Source organism: Lithobates pipiens, unplaced genomic scaffold, assembly GCF_037356315.1.
Source record: "Lithobates pipiens isolate NorthernLeopardFrog02 unplaced genomic scaffold, aLitPip1_a1.2 Scaffold_11, whole genome shotgun sequence".
NCBI lineage: Eukaryota > Metazoa > Chordata > Amphibia > Anura > Ranidae > Lithobates > Lithobates pipiens.
This window is the reverse complement of record NW_027507696.1, coordinates 799,295-817,298: the sequence shown is the minus strand read 5'-3', so window position 1 is coordinate 817,298 and position 18,004 is coordinate 799,295. Positions and strand designations below refer to the sequence as shown.

The 18,004-nt window shown below is 44.1% G+C and overlaps 1 protein-coding gene across 9 annotated transcripts in view; it reads left to right on the top strand.

The window, feature by feature from the left end:
• The window catches only part of EHMT1 (euchromatic histone lysine methyltransferase 1), a 199,794-nt gene that overhangs the window by 164,416 nt on the left and 17,374 nt on the right, over window positions 1–18,004 (top strand). For all 9 annotated transcript variants that reach the window (XM_077467962.1, XM_077467942.1, XM_077467956.1 and 6 more), the window contains 5 exons: window positions 1,658–1,802; window positions 1,898–1,975; window positions 2,121–2,236; window positions 4,400–4,486; window positions 8,933–9,011. In XM_077467962.1, coding sequence (XP_077324088.1) covers window positions 1,658–1,802; window positions 1,898–1,975; window positions 2,121–2,236; window positions 4,400–4,486; window positions 8,933–9,011 — 505 coding nt within the window. The remainder of the gene's footprint in view (window positions 1–1,657; window positions 1,803–1,897; window positions 1,976–2,120; window positions 2,237–4,399; window positions 4,487–8,932; window positions 9,012–18,004) is intronic.

The window sequence follows — 18,004 nt, the reverse complement described above, 5'->3', positions numbered from 1 at the left end:
GCCTTTCGGCTTCATTTCCCGGTTCCCCACTGCGCATGCGCGAGTCGCGCTGCGCAATAAGGACGGTCCCCGCTGCCTCTGGGATCCGTGCGTTTCCCAGCAGGCAGTGGGGGACTTTCGGAAAGGGGCGTAATCTACGCCCCTTTCCGCAGAGAGCTATCCCGGAAGTGGGTGCAGATACCTGTACTGTACAGGTACCTGCACCCCCCTTCCCCCTGAAAGGTGCCAATTGTGGCGCTGGAGGGGGGGGAGGGTTCCGATGAGCGGAAGGTCCACTTTAGGGTGGACATCCGCTTTAATCAAGACTCCTCTACAAGGCACTTGAGCTGGTCTCTTTACGCAGCTATCTGGATCTATTCAGCATTAGGGTTTGGAAGCCTTTAGAAAAAAAATTTGCAATATCAAAAACAATAGGTGTGCTGCCTCTTTAAATAAGTTTAAGTAACAACTCGAACATACAGTAAATATTCAGGTAAATAATTTGTAACACATGTACCAAGTCCATATATAAATCCAACAGAATCTAAACAGTGATCGGTGCAAGTCCCAATCATAAAGTGAACTATATCTTGCAAAATATCCTTATCTCATAAAAAGCCCAATGTGCCCGCAATAACACAGCTGGTGTACCCTTATTAGTGTACTCCCGTACTCAAAAGCTCCTTCCCAGATGATATAGATCTCGTACAAAATAGATCAATTGTGCCTGGCTGTCATACAGCTATGATATCCAGAGCGCTCCACAAAAATCACAGAGAACGTGAGGAAAACACAAAGGCAAACCCTATAATGTAGTATAAAATGGAAATAAGTTTATTTAGAATACCACTAGCATTCAGGAGATGATAGACCAACAGTAAACTGCTCCACCACACGCCCCCCCTGCAGGCATGATGATGTCAATGATATAAAAAAAGTTTAAATTGTTTATATACCTGTTTTTACTGTTTGTATAAAACCTTTGTTTAATAATTTAATACAGGATAAAGGGTTGCCAAAGCATTGTGGGTTACCTAAGAAAGGGCACAGCTGATATACAGCTTGCTTTGCTACTTCCTTTGTTAGATTGAAACCTTGTATTGGATGAGGATAGCTTACGTTTAGAAGTCTGACCATAATAAGAGAAGAAAAGCGTAAATCAATACACGTTTCCTTCACAAGTTTTGATGTGTCTGCATGTACCTCCATCTTCCAAAGCACCCAGTGCTTCGATATGTAACTAATAAATCGCTCGTCCTCGGGCGCTCTCCTTCAGTGCAAGGTGATGTGCCTTTCCTACTGGTAGTTATGGGAATGTGTGCCAAATCGCTGACTTCTGTTCTAAAAGCCTTTGTGTACTGTGTATATTTAGTGCCCTTAAATTGGGATACTTTGAGATGATCTGAAAATTACAATTTGAGTCCGGCACATGTTGGGGACTGATTTTAAGTTCCTCTGTTTGTTTATCTTAATTATAAAAGTCCAAGATGCATTTGTCATGTGTCCTACATGCAGTGTGAGTTTTTCTTGTGCAATCATACGTGTTGCTGGATTTATCGGGATCTCAGCAATGCGATTTAGCTGTCGGCTAATACACAAACTCTGTTTAACTTGATGAGTTTGGGACGCTCCTAAATGTGTAATGATTTTCTTCTTCTTTTTTTTTTTTTTTCTTTAGGGATATTTCGAGGGGATACGAAAACATCCCAATACCATGCATTAATGGTGAAGACTCTGAACCTTGTCCCATTAATTACAAATATGTGTCGCAGAACTGTGTGACCTCCCCGCTCAATGTAGATCGAAACATAACCCATCTTCAGGTGAGGATTCCACTCTCTCCAGTGTCTAAATGATGCAATATATATCCTATAATATCCTATAACACTAACTTTGTTTCTAACTTTGTCTTTTACAGTACTGTGTGTGTATAGATGACTGCTCATCTGGAAACTGCATGTGCAGCCAGCTCAGCATGCGGTGTTGGTATGATAAGGTAGGCTCAAAGCTTTGTATTAGAGGAAAGAAAGGTGAAAGTGGAAAAAAAATGGCTACCGTTAAAATTCCAGTATATCTAATACGTTTTAATGTAAATGAAGAATCAATCCCTTTAACAGAGTGAATTTGTCTTCACCTTTCAGAGTGGACGTCTCTTGCCAGAATTCAACATGGTGGAACCACCACTTATATTTGAATGTAACCATGCTTGTTCTTGCTGGAGGAATTGTCGCAATCGAGTGGTACAGAATGGTTTGAAGTGAGTTACATTTCAACACATTAGTGCGGTTTTGTCCTGGATTTTGATATTTTAAAGTGTTTGTAAAACCTAGCAACAAACTTTTATTCTTTGCTCCCTTTTGATCTGATAAATATTCAATTATTATTTTTTATTGGTTCAAGAAGTGCACAAATCTGTTGATTTTGGCAGAAACCTTGAGCTGATACCTTCCTGTGCTCTCTGCCTGTGCCCAAGGGTGGGGGAAGAAAGAGATGAGTTGTTTGTGTTCTTTGAAATACACCAGAAATGAAAGAGGCACCACCTAGGGATGGGCCCTGCTGGAGGCTAAACCCCCCCCCCCCCCCCCCCCCAAATCTGCTGACTCTTAGTTCCTTTGTTTTTCTTTTTGCCATCGCCAATCAACACCCGGGGTGACAGGCTGGAAAATATATATCCCGGTAGTCACCCCAGCTCGGGCCAGCAAGAGCATTCAGACCCTAGCTATGTGTGGGGTTGCCTGCCACAGCCCCATCCAGGAGCAGGGTGGCTAGGTGAGTGTTCTTACAGGGGGAAGCACATGACCAGACACTTTTTAGTTGTTCCGGTCAGTGTTCCCCCTGGCCAACCATGACTGGGGTAACATTGCTTTGTGCACTAGTGCGCAGTCATGTTGGAACAGGAAGGGGCCATCACCAAACTGTTCCCACAAAGTTGGGAGCATGAAATTGTCCAAAATGTCTTGATAGCCTGATGCCTTAAAATTTTCCTTCACTAGAACTAATGGACCAAGTCCTACCACTGAAAAACAACCCCACACCATAATCCCCCCTCCACCAAATGATTTGGACCAGTGCACAAAGCAAGGTCCCTAAAGACATGGATGAACGAGTGTGGGGTTGGAGGAACTTAACTGGCCTGCTCAGAGTCCTGACCTCAACCCAATAGAACACCTTTGGGATAAATTAGAGCGGAGACTGCGAGCCAGGCCTTCTTGTTCAGTGACTGACCTCATAAATTTGCTCCTGGAAGAATGGTCAAACATTCCCGTAGACACACTCTTACAAAAGAGTTGAAGCTGTTATAGCTGCAAAGAGTGGGCCAACTCCATATTGAACCCTACGGACTAAGACTGGGATGCCATTAAAGTTCATGTGCTTGTAAAGGCAGGCGGCCCAATACTTTTGGTAATGTGTGTATATGTATATATATATAGCTGCCGCCAGAAAACAGTGTTAAAAATACTAGGGAAAAAAAAGACCCACAAACAAGATATCAAAAATACCCTTTAAAGTGCACTTTGTGAATTTATTTGCTTTTATGCCACGGGGAGCGTATGTAGGGTGACGGTTACTGTCCTCTTCTGAAAAAGCTTGATTCCTTGAGTCACTGACCCAAATTAAAGTGGTGTTGCCACCAAAAAATAAAAAGTTGTTTAAAATTCTTTAAAAAAATAAATAATTGGCAAACAACATTTTTTTTTACTCGCCTCTAAATATCTGTTGCTAGGGGGTCCCTCGTAGTCTGCCTTCTTCCTTGCCCGGGCTGGTGACATCACTTCCCATCGCGTCGCACAGTCACCTGGGACCTGTCCCGTGTCCCAGGTGACTGTACGGCGTATCACAGCGCCCTGCACCGCTCGCGCATGCGCAGTGGGTGCCCGGCTGTGAAGCCACAGCTGGGTGCCCACAGTACGCATGATGGCGCCGCGAGCGGAGCGGGGAACGAGGGGGGCTTCGTTCCCCCGCATCTCTGGACCCTGGGACAGGTAAGTGTCCAATTATTAAAAGTCAGCAGCTGCAGTATTTTTAGCTGCTGACTTTTTTTCTTTCTTTCTTTTTTTTTTTTTTTTTTTTTTTTTAGGGGCACCCCACTTTAAGTACGCTTATAAGTACTTCTGACTTTTTTGTTTTACATACATATCAAATGACAATTCTAACAGCCAGAGAACTAGCATTTTTAGGAAGTTAGCAGCTCCTATATTGCATTTGTGACTGGAGTTGGGAACTGTCCCAAGTAAGTGTTTTTAAAGGTGCCACAGGAGTTAGGAATAAGATTAAATGAGCATTTATTTAACTGGAGCTCACTTATGCAGGTAGCAGTCCGAAATCTCTGCCTCCACAGTAAGACGGGTCTGCCTTTTGCTGTTTTAGTCTTGTTCAACATGTAGACATTGAATTTAAACTCTTGGTCTTGTTCATGCAGAATCAGATTACAGCTTTTCCGGACCAAGAATAAAGGCTGGGGAGTGCGGTCTCTACAGGACATTCCCGCAGGGACGTTTGTGTGCGAGTAAGTGAGCCATCTGCAGCGGACCTTGACCTTGAGTCAAACACACTCACACTATTGCCCATTTACTGTTTTCACCGTAAGATGCACACACTACATCCAGTTGATCTTCCAATTGAACAAAAATCAGGGGGTCACTTGTAACTAGTGGGAATTGTGTTTATAACAAGTTAAATATAATGTGAACTGGAAAGAGAAGAAAATTTTTCCCCATGCTAGAAAATTTCTGTTGAAAAAGTGTACATTTGCTCAGGAAAATAGTGGTTATCTTACAGTGCTGTACTGTTAAACATTTTTGAGTTTTCCTATAGTGCTGAAATAGGTGCCCTCCATGACACCAATCAGGGTGGCATTGCCATTTTACACCATTTGTATCATCAGTTAATAGAGGCTTTTGGTGCTTGCCAAGTCTGACTCTCAAATATGCAAGTCAGGCGACTCAGTTGAGCTCTTTGATATCTCATGCTGATCTTGTCCACAAGGTGGGGACTGGAGAATATGCATCACACACTGTGCCTCAAGTCAGGATTTTCTGCCCTGTTTAAACACTGAATGAATCTTTCTAAGTGGTACAGGGGGAGAGTCAATATAAACATGCAAGTCACTTATGATCTAATTTCTCAGTGCACAAATCATACATGCTATAATAGATCGCGGCCACTCACTTATTCAACATGTGAGAGAGCCTGATAGTATTGAAGATTGGACACTGCTATCGCTCCTATGCTACATTAGTGCGCTCACACCCCCTCTACAAAATATGCAATGTTTAGAATCCAAAATTTAAAAGTGCAAAAATTATAGATAGAATATATATATATATATATATAGATATATAGATATATAGATATAGATATCTAGATATATATATAATATATATAGATTTATATGAAATTTGGTCCATATTATAAGAGAAAATCCATGCAAAAATTTATATTACCAAATCCAATAAAATGATAATAAAAATAATAATAAAAAAAAAGCCCCAAACGACATTAGCTGTGAAATGATAAAACTTGAGTTCTTCACAAATTCCTTCTGGCGCACAGCAAATACCCAGTGCAATACACCACCACAAGTACTAAATGGACTCACCAGAGTTCTATGCTGGTAAAATAAAAAAAAGAGCTAATGTACATCACACCACCCGATGTTAATTTCATATATTGTACAATCGCATAAAGGAAGAAAGGAAGCTCCCATAATGTAAAATCGTCTAAAACTGCTTTATTCTTTAACCACTTCGGTACCGCGCTATTGCCAAATGACGGCATTAGCGCGGACCTACATTTCCGGGACTACGTCTATTGACGTCGTCCCGGTTACGAGCGGCCTGCGCGCCCCCTGAGGGGCGCGCACGGCGCGCTCTGTGATCGGCGAGTCCATGAGACTCGCCTGATCACCGATCCGTGCAAGGGGTCGATCCCGACCCCTTATCACGTGATCAGCTGTCAGCCAATGACAGCTGATCATGTGATAGAACGGAGCCGGTAATCGGCTATTATTCCTCCTCGCGCTGACAGCGCGAGGAGAAAAAAAAAAAGCCGATCACCGGCGGCCGTGATCGGGACATCAGTCCCGATCACGGCCATCAATACAAGGGACCACCTGCCACCTGCCAGTGCCCACCTGCCTCCCGCAGTGCCATCCTGAAGTAAAATAAAAAGCAAAAGTCAGTGCCCATAGTGCCCACAGTGCCACCCACAGTGCCGCCCACAGTGCCACCCAATCTGCCTCAAAGGTGCTGCACCCCAGTGCCGCCCATCAGTGCCCAGCAGTGCCACCTATCAGAGCCACCTATCAGTGCCACCTATCAGTGCCCATCAGTCCCATCTATCTGTGGTACCTATCAGTGCCCATCCGTGCCACCCATCCGTGCCACTTATCCGTGCCACCCATCCGTGCCATCTTATCTGTGCCCATCAGTGCCGCCTTATCTGTGCCCATCGGTGCCGCCTTATCTGTGCCTATTAGTGCCGCCTTAACTATGCCTATCAGTGCCCACCAGTGCAGCCCATCAGTGCCCACCAATGCAGCCCATCAGTGCCCACCAATGCAGACTATCAGTGCCGCCTAATCAGCGCACTTCAATGAAGGAGAAAAATGACCCGTTTGCAAAATTTTATAACAAACTATTAAAACATGATTTTATTTTTTTGCATCTTTTTTTGTTTGTTTAGCAAAAAATAAAACTCCGAGCTGTAACTAAATACCACCAAAAGAAAGCTCTATTTGTGGGAAAAAAATGATAAAAATTTCATTTGGGTACAGTGTTGTATGCCCGCGCAATTGTCATTCAAAGTGCATCAGCGCTGAAAGCTGAAAATTGGTCTGGGACTGAGGGGGGTTTAAGTGCCCAGTAAGCAAGTGGTTAAAAACAGTACACTCCCATTCCCACCCCCATCAAATCATTCTCTGCAGCTATTTCCTTTTGTACCACCACCCCCTCCCTTTAGAATGTAAGCTCTACGAGCCGGGCTTTTGTATTGTACTGTAATTGTGTTGTCCCCCCTATGTAAAGGTCTGCGTAAACTGTTGGCGCTATATAAATCAATAATAATTCCCATGCATCTCCACACAAGTGTCTCTTCCAGAGTGTGATGTGCATTAGCTGGTTTATAATTTTACCAGCATAGAGCTCTGGTGAGTCCATTTAGTACTTGTGGATTGCACTGGTCATTTGGTGAACACCAGAAGGAATACAAGATTGGTAACTTGTAGAGGATGTGAGCACACTAATGTAGCATAGGAGCGATAGCGCTGTCCAAACTTCAATAATAGTGATTTGATGGTGCATCAAAATAGGATAGCAGCTGCCCTTCACATTTCACTTTCCTTTTTTTTTTTTTTTTTTTTATGATGATATAGTTTTCAGATTTTATTTAATTTTACTACTGATTCCCTCTGTAAAGTTCCCTGGTAGCTAAAATGTTTGTGACAGAAATTGATGGTATTGTAGTGTTTAGAATTTTTAAAGGAGAAAACCTTCTTGTGTTCCTTTCCTCTTCCATATATGTCTTGTTTACACAATATGTTGCCTTGTAATTGTAAATGTTTCACATTAAAGTGTTACTAAACTCAGAACCCTGCATTCGCTATATCTGGTCTCCCAGAGTACACAGAACAAGGACATAGTTTTAGTAAATATAAACTGCTAAATACCTTTTCTCATTGGCAGTATATAGCAGTCTTGTAACTTGTATCAGTGTCTGCTTAAGCTTGTAGGAGGAGTTTTCATTTTCCCTGACCCTCTGTCTGGACAGTGCTGATTGGCCCTGTGCTGATCACATGCACTCTTTCAAAAAAAAAAAAAAACCTCTCCTAGCAATAGCACACCAAATGGACCATGTGCAGCCTGACTCCTAATGCTCTGTTCTATCAAGAGATGGGTTGGAGTCAGTTAAAGAAGGGGAGGATCAGAGAGAGACAGGATCACACAGCCTTTATACACACAATGCAGAGGATTAACCCCTTAGGATCCACAGTGAATATAACGAGCATGCTTTACTGCATATACACACTGATTTTTACTGTTGTGGGTTTTGTAACACTTTAAGCAAATTGAACATCATTTGCAGGAACGCTCCCTGATCTCCACTTGTATATTCCTAGAACAAATGTTTTCATGCCAAAATAGTAAATGAGATTTGACAATTTTTGCAACTTTTGTGCAGGTTCTTGTTCTTTGTCAGTTATTTCAGAGTGCTTGTATTATGACAGAACCCAGTAAATCCACAGTAGGCTCCATCTGATTCATACAAATGGCTATTTCTAGCTTTGAGATGCCAACAATTTGCCCCAGGAGCTCTGAGTTGTCCTATGTAGAGTTTTGACTTTTCATCCCAGTGTCAAAAGCAGGTACCTTCTGAATTGCTACCCCAGAAACCTGCATCCTGTTTTAGGATGGGCTTTTTTTTTTTTTTTTTTTTCCTGTAAACCCTCAAATGGCTTTTAGAAAGACTTTATGTAGTAAACACATCTTGATGTTCAGAACCATAGATGTGGGATACGTCTGCCAGCAATAAACAAGGTCGGTTTTGCAAGTTCTAGTTTAAAAGCAAAAGTAACTTTTTTATTATTATTTATTGTAATTTTTTGAAAGACACCCGCAATTGAGTTCAGGCAAAAGACAATGATTAATTTAATTTAAAACTTCCCTCCTCATAACTCTAAACCTGCATTTGATCCAGATAGAGAAAAAAAAACTCCATTGCTCCAGCAGGGAGCAAAAAAATATGAATAGTTGACATTCAAACTGAATGGCACCATGATGCATGTCTGTCCGCAACACATGTGAATCGGGCCTAAAGAATCCTTTTCATATGATAGTCTCTTCCAACCTAATTATTGTGAAGGCAGTCCTATCCCGACTACACAAAGTTCATTTTGGAATAAGCACATAGCAAAAAGTATCATTGTTAAACAGATACAAGCATTTTTATTTTTTAGGTATGTTGGAGAACTGATTTCAGACTCTGAAGCAGATGTGCGTGAAGATGACACCTTCCTGTTCGATTTGGATAACAAGGTAAGCATTTTGGCTGCCATATTTCTGTATATATGCATAACCTCTGATAATCAAAAACATTTAGTGTATCGCTGTGTATTATACAGGATTTATATAGCGTCAACAGTTTACACAGAGCTTTACAATATAAGGGGGGACAGTACAATTACAATACAATTCAATACAGGAGGAGTAGAAGGGCGCCCTGCTCATGGAGCTTACAATCTAAAGGAAGGGGGAGATGGTACAAAAGGTAATGGCTGCAGGGGATGATCTGATGGTGGTGACTTGAGTACAGTTCTTGGGTGGAAGTGGGTTAGGCTTCCCTGAATAAGAAGTCCTGGAGGTGAGAACATGAGAGCAGGAGTGGAGAGGATGATTTGGGCGATATCTGCAGATGAGGTTGGTGATGTAGCTGGGGGGCAATGTTGTGGATGTAGCACACTTGTATTGCTGAATGGATGTTTAATAGCTCAGCTTGCTGGAAATTAGTCTGATAGGGAACATGAGACATTAGAGCTTACTGTCTAATAGAGAACAGAAGTAGAAAGGTCCTGTTTATATTACAATCTAATTTGGACAAAGCGACATGCGAGTCCTGCTTACTATACAATTTAATCCAGATGAGGTATCAGGGTTTTGCACACTATATAGTCTAAACCAGACCAGGAAGTATGAGGGTCTTGTTTGGTATACAATCTTATAGGGATCAGGTGGGCCCTTCTCACCTATACAGTCTGATTGTGACCAAAAGGTATGAGGTTTCGGGTTTGTTACAGTATCTCACAAAAGTGAGTACACCCCTCACATTTTTGTAAATATTTTATTCTGTCTTTTCATGTGACAACACTGAAGTAATTACACTTTGCCTTAATGTAAAGTAGTGAGTGTACAGCTTGTATAACAGTGTAAATTTGCTGTCCCCTCAAAATAACGCAACACACAGCCATTAAAGCGGGGTTCCACCCTAAAGTGGAACTTCCGCTGATCGAAACCATCCCCCCCTCTGGTGTCACAATTGGCACCTTTCGGGGGGGGGGGGGGAGTGCAGATACCTGTCAAAGACAGGTATTTACACCCACTTCCGGGCATAGACTCCCACGGGAGTCTATGCCTCTTCCTGTCCCTGCACGCTGTCTGCTGGGACACACACGGGTCCCAGAGACAGCGCGGACAATTCCTATTGCGCTGCGCAACTCGCGCATGCACAGTAGGGAAACGGGAAGTGAAGCCGCAACGCTTCACTTCCTGATTCCCTCACCTAGAATGGTGGTGGCAGCAGCTGAGAGCCGATCGATCGGCCTCGGCTGCCGACATCGCTGGACCCTGGGACAGGTGAGTGTTCATTTATTAAAAGTCAGCAGCTGCAGTTTTTGTAGCTGCTGGCTTTTAATATTTTTTTTTCACAGTAAAATCCCTCTTTAATATCTCTAAACCACTGGCAACAAAAGTGAGTACACCCCTAAGTAAAATTGTCCAAATTGGGCCCAATTAGCCATTTTTCCTCCAGTGTCATGTTCTTAGTGTTACAAGGTCTGTTAAATTTGGTGTTATTGCTCTCACTCTTACTGGTCATTGGAAGTTCAACATGGCACCTCATGGCGAAGAACTCTGAGGATCTATAAAAAAGAATTGTTTCTTTACATACAGATGGCCTAGGCTATAAGGACATTCCCAATACTCTGAAACTGAGCTGCAGCACAGTGGCCAAGACCATACAGCAGTTTAAAAGGAAAAGTTCCACAGGCCTTGCCATAGTCAACCAAAGAAGTTGAGTGCACGTACTTAGCATCATATCCAAAGGTTGTCTTTGGGAAATAGAGGTATGAGTGCTGCCAGCATTGCTGCAGAGGTTGAAGGAGTGGGGGGGTCAGCCTGTTGGTGCTCAGACCATATGCCGCATACTGCATCAAATTGGTTTGCGTGGCTGTCGTCCCAGAAGGATGATGTACAAGAAAGCCTGCAAACCGTTTTCTGAAGGCAAGCAGACACATGACATGTTTTACTGGAACCTCGTCCTGTGTTCTGATCAGATCAAGATAAACATATGTGGTTCAGGTGGTGTCAAGCATGTGTGGCGGCAACCAGGTGAGGAGTACAAAGACAAGTGTGTCTTGCCTACAGTCAAGTATGGTGGTGGGAGTGTCGTGGTCTGGGGCTGCATGAGTGCTGCGGGACTGGGGAGCTACAGTTCACTGAGAGAACCATGAACGCCAACATGTACGGTGACATGCTGAAGCAGAGCATGATCCCCTCACTTCAGAGACTGGACCACAGGGCAGTATCGATGACGACCCCAAACACACCTCCAAGACGACCACTGCCTTGCTAATGAAGCTGAGGGTAAAGGTGATGGACTGGCCAAGCATGTCTCCAGACCTAAACCCTATTGAGCATCTGTGGGGCTTTCTCAAACAGGAGGTGGAGGTGCGCAAGGTCTCCAACATCCACCAGCTCCGTGATGTCTTCATGGAGGAGGGGGAAGAGGACTCCAGTGACAACCTGTGATGCTCTGGTGAATTCCATGCCCAAGAGGGTTAAGGCAGTGCTGGAAAATAATGGTGGCCACACAAAATATTGACACTTTGTGACCAATTTGGGCATTTTCACTTAGGGGTGTACTCACTTTTGTTGTCAGCGGTTTAGAAATTGAATGTGTGTTAAGGTATTTTGAGGAGACAGAATATTTACACTGTTATACAAGCTGTACACTCACTACTCTACATTGTAGCAAAGTGTAATTTATTCAGTGTTATCACATGAAAAGATGGAATAAAATATTTACAAAAATGTGAGGGGTGTACTCACTCTTGTGAGATACTGTATACATCCTAAAAGGGGGGTTGAGGATCCTGATCCTTATGCAATTCAGTAGAAATCGGGAGGTTTAACTCTCCTTGTTATGTAATCTAATGGAGATAAAGAGGTTTGAGGGTCCTGCTTATAATGAAATCCAATGTGGATTGGTACGTATGAAGGTCCAAATGCATTCTAATAGAAATCAGGAAGTTTCAGGGTCCTGCTCGTTATGCAGTCTAAAAAAAGATCAGAAGGTTCGAGTGACCTGCTCGTTATGTAATCTAATGTGGATCAGGAGGTATGAGGCTCCTGCTCAATATACAGCCTAAATGGTGCTAGAAGGCATTTAGGCTCCTGCCCATTATAAAATCGAATCTGGTGTTGGAATTATTAGTGTCATGCTTATTATACAGCCAGTTGGGATTGGGAGGTTTCTACTCTTTATCCAAATCTAATGCGGAGCAAGAGGTATGTTACTCCTGCATATTATACAGTCTAATTTGAAGCAGGGTTTTTCTTACTGCATTATCCAATATGGAACTGGTGGCATGGGAGACCTGTTCATTATATAGTCTAATTGAGAGCAGGAAGTATGAGAGTCCTGCTTATTATACAGTCTAATGGGAAGCAGGAAGTATGAGGGTCCTGCAGATTATTCAATTCAGTTTTGGAGCAGGAGGTATGGGGATCATTAGACAGAACACATCACAGGCAAGGTAAAGTGAGCTCAGTGCCATGTGATTGCTGTGATAACACACAGCCATCCCTCTCCTTCCTTTCACAGTGGCAGAGGGTGGAAGTGAGATTATGCTACAGTGACTAAGTTGCATTTTAGTGAGTAAACACAAGGGAAAGGCAGGAAGAGGGGCATGATGGCAGATACAGCAGATGCACTTGTGACACCTTGGCAATAATCTATCATGATCATTGCATTTGTTCTACTGAAAATCTTATCTTGTCAATGATCAGGGCCAAGATCTTTCCAGTCATAGCTCTAGATTGGACGTCTGGCTCTCTTGTCTGTACATATGCGCAGACTTTTATGGCTTAAGAACTGGTCAGCCGCTAGGGCCAGAGGCAGGCCACAAAGGCCAGGGCCAGAAAAGACCCTGGGTCCAAATTTCTTCTAAACCCAGCACCAAGCCCTTCTTTTGAGGGGACGCCCCCACTCCATTGGGTGGGGGGGAAGGCGGCTGCACTTTGTGGACATTTGGTAAACAAGAATTCGGGACGAGTGGGTCACCTCAATTATATCTCACTGTTACAAGCTGGAGTTACTGGGGGTTCTCCCTCAGAGGTTTTTAAGATCCAGCATTCGCTCGGATCCTCCAAAACAAAACGTATTGCTTCAGGCACTACATCATCTAGAGCAGGGATATGTAATTAGCGGACCTCCAGCTGTTGCTAAACTACAAGTCCCATCATGCCCCTGCCTCTGGGTGTCATGCTTGTGGCTCTCAGAGTCTTGCTGTGCCTCATGGGACTTGTAGTTCTGCAACAGCTGGAGGTCCGCTAATTGCATATCCCTGATCTAGAGCATCAAGGAGTGATTGTAGAGGTTCCTGTATTCGAAAGGGGCACAGGGTTTTACTCAAACCTGTTTACGATTCAGAAACCAAACGGGGGACACAAGGCCCATTTTGGACCTAAGGTCCCTAAACAAGTATCTATTGATAGTCCTTTTGAATGGAGTCTGTCTGCTCAGTAGTAACCTCACTCCAGAGGTGGAGACTTTTTAGCATCCATCAATATAAAGGACGAGTACTTGCACGTACCTATCTTTCAGCCTCATCTGAGGTTCCTACGCTTGCAGAAGAGGAACATCATTTTCAGTTTGTGGCTCTACCTTTCTACCTTTCTACCTTTCGGTCTTGCTACAGCTCTCTGGGTGTTCACAGAGGTCCTAGCACCAGTACTGGGTCTTTTAAGGGCCCAAGGGATCCTGGTGCTCGGGTATCTGGACGACCTCCTGCTCAGAGATCACTCAGTACAGACTCTAGAACAGAGCATAATATACACCATGCAGTATTTGAAAAGCTTAGGCTGGATCATAAATACTGAAAAGTCAGCCTTGAGACCGGCTTAAAGTCTAAGGTATTTAGGCCTGATCCTAAACACTGTTCAAGCAAGAGTGTTCTTGACACTCATAAGGCTCTGTGCCCTGAAGGATCAGGTGTGTCAGATAAGGGGCACCAGGCAACCCTCCATTCGGCTCTGTATGAGCCTTCTAGGGAGGATGGTATCCTCCTTTGAAGCAGTGCCCCTATGCCCATTTCCATTCCAGGCCTTTACAACAAGAAATCTTGTTGGCTTGGAATAGAGGAAGAAAGGCCCTGGATTATCCAATGTGCTCATCTCCTCAGGCATGCTTAAGCCTAAACTGGTGCTTGCAGGATCAAAACCTGTGAAAGGGAAAATCCTTTCTCCTTGTAACTGGGAGAGTACTGACTACAGATGCCAGTCTCTCAGGCTGGGGAGTGACCCTAGACGGGCTCACAGCTCAGGGGAAATGGTCAGGGACAGAACCTGCCCATCAACATCCTAGAATTACAGGCAGTACGTCTGGCCCTGTGGTCCTGGACAGTGGAGCTTCAGGACTGCCCCATATGGGTGCAGTCCAACAACGCCACGGCAGTGGCCTATATAAACCACCAAGGCGGTATAGTCGTTCAGCGCTAAAGGAGGTGAATTGCATACAAGCCTGGGCAGAGGGACATGTGCCAATAATATTGGCAGTCCATATCCTGGGAGTAGAGAACTGGAAGGCAGGTTATCTCAACCACCAGTAAATCTGCCCAGTGGAATAGTCCCTACACCCCAAGGTTTTCCAGGAAATTTGCCAATGTTGGGGATGGCCAGAGGTCGACCTACTGGCATCCAGTTTCAGCAACAAGCTACACCAGGTTGTGTCTCGAATAAGAGATCCACTGGCAATTGGAGCAGATGCTCTGATAGTTGCATGGAGCCATTACTCCCTGGTTTATGCTTTCCCTCCAATCCCTCTCCTTCCACATTTGTTGCGCAGGATTCGGAAAGAGGGGGTTCCAGTCATTCTGGTCGTTCCAAGCCGGCCCAGAAGGCCCTGGTTCCCAGATTGACAATAGACAGGCCATGGGCGCTTCCACATCGCCCCAATCTACTGTCTCAAGGTCCTATATTCCAACCCAAATTTACAGTCTCTAAATTGAACACCCTGGCTTCAATAGCCCTGCTGTCAAAGGACCATGGCATCTTGGGACCAGTGGTGTCTACTCTAGTGAATGCTAGAAAGCTGTCACTAGGAAGATTTATCGTAAGGTCACGAAGACTTATATTGCTTGGTGTGAAGCCAGAAAATGGCATCCTTGGAAATATGTGATTGGGAGAATTCTCTATTTTCTACAGGCAGCTGTGGAAATCAAATTGGAAGAATGCTGATAGGGCCAAAACCTGACCTCTGTACTCAAAGCCAAAGATCTTTAGGCTTCCATTCACTGATCCGAACCTTTTGTGCAAGGGGCAACTCCCTTGTCCCCCCCCCCCATTGGGTCACCTATGTGTCCTTGGGACTTGAACTTGGTGCTGTCTGTGTTACAGAAACACTCAATTGAACCTATTAAGGAAATTCCATTAGACTTGCTTTCACACAGGCTAGCCTTCCTGATGCCTATCACCTCGGCTAGAAGGGTGTCGGAGTTGGCAGTCCTTTCATGCAGCGAACCATACGTGATCCTTCACCATGACAGAGTCGTGTTACAACCTGTTCCATCCTTTTTGCCAAAAGTGGTGTTGGCCTTTCATTTAAATTTAGGACATTATTTTGCCTTCTTTTTTCTCTCAGCCTCGTTCTGTGGATGAGAGACGACTGCATTCTTTGGACATTGTCCGGGCAGTTAAGGTTCATCTGTCTAGATCTGTGGAGATCCGAGGATCAGACTTTGTTTTACCAAAAGGATCCAAGAAGGGGCAAGCAGCTTCCAAAGCTTCTATTGCAAATTGGGTCCATCAATAAGTCATTCAGGCCTACGGTCTGAAACATAATGCTCCTCCCTTTAGGGTGAGAGCTTATTCTACCAGGGGTGTAGGAACCTCCTGGGCTTTTTGCCATCGGGTATCTGTGGCTCAGATTTGTAAGGCTGCTACCTGGTCTTCGGTGCATACATTCACAAAATTTTATCAAGTGGATGTTCGTGCAGCCGAGGATTCAGCTTTCGGCCGCAGTGTACTGCGGGCTGCCGTATAAGTTCTGATGGCTATTGTTTGGCAGGGTGTCTCCCTCCCCTCAAGGCTATTTCTCTGGGACGTCTCGGCAGGTAAGATCCCTCCCCTCTAGTTTTGTAGCAAGCACTAAAGCCTCAAAAAAGTGCTTCCAGTATGGGAGGGGGTTATATAGGGGATCACTTCCTGTCTGTAGACCTTTGGTCTACCAGTGTCCATTCACCTAATGATGGCGTATAACCCAGCAGGTAATGAATATGAGCCCGACACTGTGTCCCATGATGTACTTAAAGAAAAGCATTTTACAGGTAAGTATGATGTAAAAATCCTATTTTTTGAGCAAAGTGATTTCTGTCTTCTACCTTAATGAAGATATTGCGTTTCCTTCCCTGTGGCCAAGCACCAGTCGACCCTAAGGATGTGTCTCTTCATTGCCTGGATGTGATGAGTGCCTTCATTGTTTACCTTTCTGTCACTGCTTCCTTTTAGGTAGACCAATTACCTTTTCACCAGAAAGTCCTTAAAGCGGTTCTCCAGCTTCCAGATCCACTATTTTGAACTGGATTCAATACGTTTTTGTGCAGGCCTATGAATTGCAAGAAAAAGTGCCTCCATTTTCTATTAAAGTCCACTCCACTAGGGCATTGAGTGTTACCTGGGGTTTTCCTCATCAAGCCTCGGTGTTTACAGATTTGCAAATCTGCGACTTGGTCTTCTGTACATACTTGCACCAGCAGATCCTAGTTTTGTATAAGAGGTTTTGCAAGCTGCTATTTATTGCCAGTGGTTTGCTTTTTATTTTGATGTTTCTTGTTGGGCTGTTTTGCCTGTGTTGTCTTTAGTGCATTCGTCCCTCAATTTGCTGCTTTTGGGCATTCTTGGGTTTCTTTCTGTCAAGCTGTGTCCCTTTAATGAACAATAGAGAAGATAAAGACTGAACGTCTTTTACCTGAGCCTGATCGCAATCCAGTGATTTACACGAGAGCATCTGCCTGCCCGGGGCTCTGCCACCTCCTTGGCTGAGAGAGCAGCCATTGGCTGCCGCTGCTGTCAATCACAGCCAGTCGGGGGGGGGGGGGGGGGGGCAGGGCCAAGCCCCATTCATTCTGTTTTAGGGACAAGACTCGGAAGCGAGCATGCATGAATGCCCCCATTGCAGGTGTAATAATGCATTGTAATGGGGACACTTGGAGAAAAGGATGAGCCAGGAGCCTTTACCTTTGAATATCACTTAAAATTATTAAAGTCCATTGAGGGACACGGCTCCCTCCCCTCATATTCTTTTGTTCTTTTTTTTAACTGCTTGCTACAGCTGGGCAAGATTGGTTTGTTGCGGGAGTATAGCCTCTATGGGGTGGCCTTAAGTTTATATGCCTATTTCTCCTGTAGGTAGCAGTATAACCTAATGTTTCTTATTATCAGGCTGTGTCACAGTAGTTTCCAGAATGGACTAAAGAACATATGCAGTATGTAAGTCTAATTTCACTGTTCCCTGTTGCTGGAGCCACTGAGCTGTCTGCAGTTGAAGACTGGCTAGGAATTCTGCGCTCTCTACTTTCTACACCTGACCGCTTTCCAGCAACTGCTTTAATCGAGCGGCACTGGCATCGGTCATCCATTAAAGATCATTATAAACGTGCCCAGAAGGCAGCTCCAGCTCCTTTAATGCATCTTTCCGCTCGCGGCCCCGACAGGGCTGAAATTAGCAGTGATAATTAAAGTTGGCTTCTAGAGTTGAAGAAAGGAGCCCCCTCTCCTTCCCTCCCTCTCTGTTCTCCCTATTCCCCGGGATATGAAGAAAACGCACAGCTCCTCCTCACAGTGCTAGCCTCATTCTTGTCTACGTTCTTTTCTCAGGTTCTGTGATGATATCTCTAAAGAAAAACCTTAATTTTGGCCTTAGGAAGATTTTGCATGATCTTTGAAAGTCTGGTTCTCAACATCCTGTATCACAGATTTATTCCACTTTTTATATGGGCTTTCAGAGTTGGGTAAAATTATTTGGTGTCATTTTAGTA